The sequence below is a fragment of the Cajanus cajan genome, chromosome 1, assembly GCF_000230855.2.
Source record: "Cajanus cajan strain Asha chromosome 1, NIPB_CcT2T_4, whole genome shotgun sequence".
Classification (NCBI taxonomy): Eukaryota; Viridiplantae; Streptophyta; class Magnoliopsida; order Fabales; family Fabaceae; genus Cajanus; species Cajanus cajan.
In genome coordinates, this window is record NC_138517.1 from 18,674,498 (window position 1) to 18,682,840 (window position 8,343).

The window sequence follows — 8,343 nt, forward strand, 5'->3', positions numbered from 1 at the left end:
CCAATACAACAAATTATCAATTATAGAGAACTAAAAGGATATTTGAAATTGATAATCTTTACATAACAAGGAAATAATGTGTTACCGTGCGTTACTTTTTCCATCGTAGAAATTCCCTTGAACCTTGGTGTATTCGGATGGGGAATTTTACACATTCAAGGAATTTGAAATTCTTTATATTTGAATTACTTTGATTTCAATTTTTATTATTATTAAAATATTTTGTCTGGATAAGCCAATTCAAATTTTTTAAATTTTAAATTGTTAGTTTGGATATGATAATTTGATTTCACTATGATAAAATTGATTTTAAAAATATATTTATAAGTTGAGATTTTTAAATTAAATTTTATAAAAGTAAGTATTAATCAATTTTTAAATATTTAATGACTTTAAAATTAATATTAGATAATATTTCATGATTTTAAAAATATTTTTAAATAATCAATAATTAAAAATATTAATAGTATGTTTGGATATGGAATTCAAATGGAGTAAATTATTTGTTTAAAGAATTTCAAAATTTTTGAGGTGAAATACTTTGTTTGGATGGAAAATTTATAAAGAATTTGAAATTCAAGCATTTGTGAAATTCTTTAAAATAGTATAATTTCAAATTCTCCCAAAAAAGTAAGAATTTGAAATTTCTCATATTTTTTTTTTCTTATTTCACTTATATATTTTTATCTTATCTCTTATCTCTTCATGTTTTTAATTATTGAATATCCAAAAATATTTTTAAAATTATTAAATATTATCTAATATTAAAATTTTAAAATTATTAAATATTTTAAAATTAGTTAAGATTTATTTTTATAAAATTTAATTTAAAAATCTCAACATATAAATATATTTTTAAAATTAATTTTACCATTGTAGAATAAAATTATCGTATCCAACTTAAGAATTTAAAATTTAAGAAATTTGAATTGACTTATCCAAAAAAAATATTTTAAAAATGATAGAAATTGAAATTAAAGTAATTCAAATACCAAAAATTTAAAATTTTTTGAATTTGTAAAATCTCTCATCCAAACACACTATGAAAGATAAGAGATTATATAAAATATATAAGTCAAATAAAAAAAAATATATATGAGAAATTTCAAATTCTTTTTGAGTTAAGTGTTTAATTAAACTTCTCTAAACTTTTAGAAAAAATAAAAAGAAAACATAAAATAAATTTTTTCATAAATTATGTTCAATTTATTGATAAGCCAGTATTAACTCAGAAAAATTTATTTTGATTTTAATTTTAATTTTGATTTTTGTTTTTTGTTTTTATGGGTGTTTTAGAAATATCTGTTAATTTTCAAAACACTTGTTTTCAAGGTGGAAAAATACCAGTGTCGTCGGAGATGATGGCAAAGACATCAATATAGAGAAGTGGGTTGACGAGACTCAAGTCAAGTGGGAAATGTTTTGCAAAAGGTATCAATGATGGACACATACAAACTTTGAAGTATGAGTTGTTTTTTTATTCATGTTTTTTTTTTTATTCTTGGTTGAGCTAGTTATGACTAAAGAGTATAAGTTTTAGAGAGATAATATTTTAATACTTTTGAAAAATAAATTTTGGAAATGATAAAATTTGAGAAATGCATGTTGAAATTTTTATCATTTTCAAAATTTAATTTTCTCAAATGTTAAAATTTAAAAACTTTTATAATTTAATTTTCAAAATGTTTAAAATAAACATGCTTATAAGACAATATACTCTTATCAGATCTCAGGTCATCTTCCAATGACGAGATATAAATGTCTTTTACAAGTGAAATACATCATATTTTAGTTCATAAATGTGTATGGTATTGTACTATTGATGATTAGTAACAACAATTAAGAAAATTCTTGAGCGTAAAATTCATAAATTACATTAATTGAAAATTTGAAAAACAAAATGACTTAAAATGATTATATTAATAAATATTTTAAATTAAAATAATAATTGGTCTCAAAAAAATTAAAATAACAATAAATGATTAAGTATAACAATTAAAATGAAACAACTAAAAATTAGACACTTATTTAAAATTTCTTTAGTTCTGAAATTAATATTAAAATGATATAAATCTGAAATATAATAACGTTTTTAGAAAGTTTTTGTTAATAATATTTTTAACTTCATATTTAGTTTGATTTTTATTTTTATAATTATTTATGAATTAAATTTTTATACTTGAAACAAATTTAATTGCAAAAAAAGATAAAATATTTAGCAATAAAGAAACAAGCCAAACAACAGGGTCGATTGGGAAGTGAAACAGTAGTTGACCTATTTGAAATTGTTGGTGTTTGTGTTAAGGTGTATAAGCACGAATCTATTAGTGTGGAGTGTAAGCAAAAGAATCTCTGCCAAGAACTATTATCAGAAACTGAAGCTGGATATCATGTTTTGTGAAGAAACTTAATGAGATTGGTTGATGATCCAAGAGAGAAAAAGGAATTATTAGTGTAAAAAAGGTATTTTACGTCGATTATTTTTGGGATTTTTATGTCGTAAATAAGTTCGATGTTAATACGGGAGACGTAAATTTACGTCAAATCCACCATGTCCGACGTAAAACATCCTCCCCGTCATCGGCAGCGTCTACTTCTTCCGCGTTGCCTATCGGAAGCCCTAGGCCAGCTTCGTGGCCTCCTGGCCTTCTACGTGCATGAAACAACCTCACACGTCGCCCAACTATTCTCCGTCACCATCCCCGACCTGACAAACCCTAACATCTACCACGACGCCAAAGCCTCCCCCAACAAAAATGCCGAAGATTCATATATAGGCAATGAAAGGGAAATGAACGGAAGGCTTGCCGGAAATAGCAACTCACCTTCGCCGAAAACTTAAAAACGCCCTTCACCGAATTCTAATCGGTCAAAAAGATGGAGAATGACCCACCAATGACGAGCCGTCCTTTGCTGGAAGTCGCTGGAGCTCAAAACGCAACTAGAACTCGTTCTCACTTTCACCGGAAATCGCCCAAACGCTTTTCAGATAAACCTAGGTTGCGAGCGCGAGGAAGACGATGGTGCAGGCAGGGATATAAAATGGTTTTTATGTCGGACTAAATAGGGGTTCGACGTAAAATTTCAAATCTACATCGGCTGCAGCTTCTATCTGACGTAAATTTCAAATTTTACGTCGGACCCTATGTAGTCTAGCGTAAAATAGTTCAACTTATTTTCAAAATTGCCACCACATCTTTTTTACGTCGCTTATTTGTATGTCCGACAACAAAGAGCTGACGTAAAAGACTGATTTTCTACTAGTGGATCAAAGAGATTTATTTATCAAGAAAATTTTCAAGTTGGCTATGCTTCATGTCATCATGTGTTTGTAGCCACTTCGATGACCATTAGTATCAAGTTTATTGCTTTCTATATTTTGAACCATTCACCACTTCTAAATGTTTTGCTTTTATCCGACTAAAAAATTTGATAAAATGACATAAAAGAATGTAGTTACTCGGAAATCAGAAACATATGTTTGGTAATATATTCATTTCATAATATTTTAGTTTTTCATTTTTCCATTACCCTAATTAATATCAAAGTTGGATTTGCAGCACCTTTAAATAGTCTAATTGCATAATTACTTTCTTCCATAAAGAACTTGAAATTTTTTAACATTGTTAAATGTGGGGAAAAAGGTTATTTGGCTAAATTCCTTCATGGGATGTTGAAAGCCTTTATTCAGTTGGCAATCTTTAGTATAAGTCGTTAGAATTGTACCATTACAACTTTATTATCTTATTCAAATCAGAGTTTTGGATTTCTCAGAAAATCGCTTATGGAGCAAATTCCAAAAATGTTTACAGAACTTTACCATAATAGCTGAGATGAGTGTGAACATGAATGAAAATACAATATAGCGACATAATTCACGCATAAATACAAATTTTCATGTTATTGTGGAATTTTGATGAAGCAGAAGTGTATAAACAAGTTTCTAACACAGCATATGCAAAACTGATGAAAGGCCAGTAACAAATGGGGTAGCTTGATTCTTTAAATTGAAAGAATTTGGTTTAAAGTTCTTAAATGTAAAAACTAGTTATTTTTGAAGATGTAATATAAAGGATCAAATTTTAGATATCACAAGTCTAAGCACATATATTACAAATAATGCAATACAATCAAATCATAGTAAGTTTCTGGAAATTAAATTTCATGATTTTTTACTTAATTAAATACAACATATCTTAAACTCTAATACTAAATAAATATCTTGCACTTGTAGCAACTAGCAACCAGCAAAGCTTTCATCCAAATCAGAAGAGTGCAGCACCTCTGCAGTAAACAATTGCATCAATGAATTATTAAACAAAATTTAACATTACAAAAATAAAAAAAGAATTATTTTATTTCTGATGTCGCCTCTTTGAGCTACGTTCATGTTAAAGAAATAAATACTAGAGTTAAGAGCTAGCTAATGAGTGCAGCACATTTTTTTTTTCATGTATGCGAAGCAATTCTTGATTTATGTAATTGCAGCAGAAGAAAACCAAGAATTTGAAAAAATAGAAGCTATAACATACCAGCCTTCGAGCTAGCAGCAACACTTTGCGACATTCACCATAATGTCCTTAACCATACATACATGTAACCAATGAATCTATTCAAGAACATGAGATAAGCATTTCTCCAAGGACGCCAAACAAGTATTGGCCCAATTAAGCCCCAAAATCCAGTGAAGTACCCTACACCCATGCTCATGTATAATGCCTCATAGAAATCTGAATCTTCACCTTTCTCTGCTGCTTCTTCAGGCTTCACTGTTGTTGTCCGATCTCCATCTCCAGGACAACTTTTGTTAATTTGTTCACCACAAAGATCAACATTTCCTTCAAAACTAGAGGCATCATAGGTTTCAAAATGTCTCCCAGTTGGGATTCTTCCAGAAAGAGAGTTGTGGGACAAGTCTAGTTTGCCTAGACCATCAATTTCAGAAAGAGAAGAAGGAATTCTCCCACTGAAATGATTTCTTGACAAGTCAAGGTAATCTAGTGAACTTAAATTCCCAATCTCTGAAGGTATTTCTCCACTCAAATTGTTTCTTGCTAAGTTCAAAGAAACTAACCCAAGCAAATGTCCTATTTCTTTTGGTATTTCACCTGTTAAATTATTGAATGAGAGATCAATGCTCTTAAGATTGAATTCAGGATCTCTGAACCCCTGTTCCACACCTTTCCACATCCATGTTACCTCAAACATATAATAACCCATACTCACACGACCATAAACTCCATAATAACTACTATTGATCCAATATACACGTTGCATAGTGTCACTTCTGTTGATGCTCTTTTCAGCCATTGAGGTAAAATTCTTTAAGCATGTTGGAATTCCTCCCGATATGTAATTCCTTGAAAGATCCAACAATTGAATATGTTTCAAATAACAAAGATGAATAGGAAGATTTCCAGAGAAGTGATTTCCTCGCATGTTAAAGATTATCAATTGCTGCATACTTTCTCCAATCCATGATGGTATTGGACCAGACAACATATTTTCACCCACATCCAGCATAATTAAATTGCTACAATTCTTCAAAGTGGAAGGCAATTCATCCGTTAAGTTATTATTTCTTAAAACCAAAGCTTTCAATTTAACAAGGGTGCCCATGGACATAGGAATCTTCCCTGACAATTTATTGTTGCTTAAATCGAGAACCAGTAATGACTCTACTGATTTCCAACAATTTGGGAGTTCTCCCGTTATTTGATTTCTTGACAAATCTAAAGTCATTAAATTTGAAGTTGTGCTTTGGTAACATAAGAATGAAAAGAAATCTGAAAATTTATTTTTAGAAAGAAATAGCCCTGAAGCTTGAAACATAAACGACGGAACTTTGCCCCCAATTTGATTTGAATCCAAAAATATTGATGGCCTATTAAGAAGCTTCAGTGATAAATTCGGAATTTCACCTGCGAGATTGTTATGTGACATATTCAATGTTTGCATGCTTTGCAATTTCCCCCAAAACCATTCTGGTACCGAATCATTAATTGCGTTATCAGAAATATCCAGAAATGTTAAGGTGCGTTGAGTCTGGAGCCAACTTGGAAAACTTGGACCCAACTTGCAAGATCTTAGTCCCAAGGATTTTAATTGGAAAGGGGGAACCCAACTTGGAACAAATTTCAGAGACAATGAGTTCCCTGATAAGTCTAAGGATTCTAATTTGGAAAAATTAGAAAGATGAGATTCATTGACTTCGCCCCCCAAATAATTTCCCTCCAAATCAAGATACTTCAATTCAGATAGCAATCCGATGCTTTTAGGCAGCACGCCAGTAATCTGGTTATAAGATAAATCCAAACTTTGAAATATGTGTTGGTTGCACCATGAAGAATTTTCAATGAAGCTAGAAATTTCGCCATTCAACTTGTTATACGAGAGGTCTAATATCTGCAACCTGCACATGTTCCCAAAGAAAGACGGAATCTTGCCTTGCAATTTATTACTAAAGAGGTAAAGAGTTTCAAGAGAGTTCATCACTTTCCCAAATCCATCAGGGATGGGACCTTCTAACATGTTATAGTGAAGGTAAAGGGAACGAAGATTGGTGGTGGAGTTAAAGAGCCAGTAGAATATAGTTGATGATTTCAACAAGTTGGAGGATAGATCAAGGTAGACAAGGGAAGATGAAGAATTCACAACGGAAGTAGATGACATAAGGAAACTTCTATCCATAAGACTACAATTTTGCAAATTAAGATTTTGAAGTTTTGAGCCGAAGTTGAAACCATCTTGAAAGACTGATGATGTCATATTATTATAAGAAAGGTCAAGGATCACAAGAGAAGGAAAGCTTGGAAAGAAAGAAGATGAGAAAACAATGTTATTATTTGAAAGATAAAGCTCCTGAAGATTAAGGCTAATGTTTAACAACAGTTGAAATGATGAGGATGTCAGCATATTAGAAGAAAGATCAAGGATGGCAAGAGAAGAGGAAAAGTTGGAACATTGAAGATCAGTATCTAAAAGAGAACAATCAAACAGCCACAACTCTCTTAAGTTTGGAAAAAGCTTGTTGATCATTTGTAACCAATGATGGGAGGAGCCAAGATTATGAAAAGAATCCAAGCGAAGAATTGTTAGGGAATAGAGATTAGAGAACCATTCAACATCCTTAGATTTGACATCAAAATTTCCAGTAAGTCCAAGAGTGTGTAAGAAAGGAAGATTCCCAACCTGGAAAGGGAGTGCTCCAGAAAATGAATTTCGTGAAAGATCAAGATACCTCAACTGTGAGATATTTCCAAGTTGATAAGGGATTTCTCCATTGAGATCATTATTGCTTAGATCCAGATGCTGTAAATATGTAAGCTTTCCAAGCTGAGAAGGGAGTTCCCCATAGAGATAATGATTGTTACTTAGATCCAGATACTGTAAATGTGTAAGCTTTCCAAGCTCACATGGAATGCTCCCGCCAAACAGAGAGTATGAGAGATTGAGATATGTTAAGTTGGTGAAGGAGCCAATGAGTTCTTCTGGGATGCGACTCGCTCGAAAATAATTATTGCTGAGATCGAGATGTTGAATATTATGCAATTCAATCAATGAAGTGAGATTGATTAATGAACCTTCCAAATATTGTGCACCTGCATTCCGATAATCACCATGAAGATCGAGTAACTGTATGTGAGCAGTTTCATTGTGGCATTGTATGTCTCTCCATTTACAACAATCTGTATTGTTGTCACCGTCCCTCCATGTAGACAACATGCCATAGTAATCAACGAGACTTTGTTTGAAGTTGAGGAGTGCTTGTCTCTCACTCTCTATGCACTTTATTTCTGCACTAAGAATAGATCCTGCAGCATTCCATAAAAGCAGCACAAGTGCATAAAATAGTTTCACAAAACAACTACTCTTTATTGTTTTGCTCATGAAATAAATGGAATCAATTTTATCTCTGTGAGGTATGAAAGATTGAGGCAATACAAGATATATATAGCGCAGATAGTATAGCTAAATCACAGAGCAATAGGAAGTTTCAAAACATTAGATTTAAAATTATACTTTTGTTTTTCTTTTGTGCTTATTGTTACGAAATTTAAGATAAAACTAAAAACAGTAATATATAAGCAAAAGATTGAAAAGATAGATATAAGGGAGAGATTGAGAAGTGTCTTCTTTCCTACAATGATATAGCTTTTTTCTTAATGTAAAGAAATAAAGACAAGAAAAGAAAATAAATAATCCATTTATAGACATAAATTACCTTTACAAATATTTTAATAGTAAAATAAAATATAAATACTACTAATAGACATTCAATGTTAAATACTCATAACAGTTATTGTACTAACATAAATTTATACTTGTGATTTGATTTATTTT

General features: G+C 30.9%; 1 protein-coding gene across 2 annotated transcripts; it reads right to left on the bottom strand.

Moving 5' to 3' along the window:
- Positions 1-4,066: 4,066 nt before the first annotated feature.
- Positions 4,067-7,937, bottom strand: LOC114914939 (receptor-like protein EIX1). 2 transcript variants are annotated; one of them, XM_083076235.1, is made up of 3 exons: positions 6,853-7,936; positions 4,533-6,783; positions 4,067-4,284 (listed from the first exon to the last, which is right to left on the bottom strand). In XM_083076235.1, the coding sequence occupies exons 1-2, from the start codon at positions 7,888-7,890 to the stop codon at positions 4,567-4,569; spliced, it is 3,255 nt and encodes a 1,084-aa protein (XP_082932361.1). In that variant the 5' UTR covers positions 7,891-7,936; the 3' UTR covers positions 4,067-4,284; positions 4,533-4,566. The 2 variants fall into 2 exon arrangements, with proteins under 2 accessions (XP_082932361.1, XP_029124542.2); XM_029268709.2 differs by having other exon boundaries at positions 4,533-7,937.
- Between the last annotated feature and the right edge of the window lie 406 nt (positions 7,938-8,343).

Coding starts and splice junctions, on each gene's coding strand:
- LOC114914939 (XM_029268709.2), bottom strand. CDS start 7,890: ATGAGCAAAACAATAAAGAGTAGTTGTTTTGTGAAACTATTTTATGCA.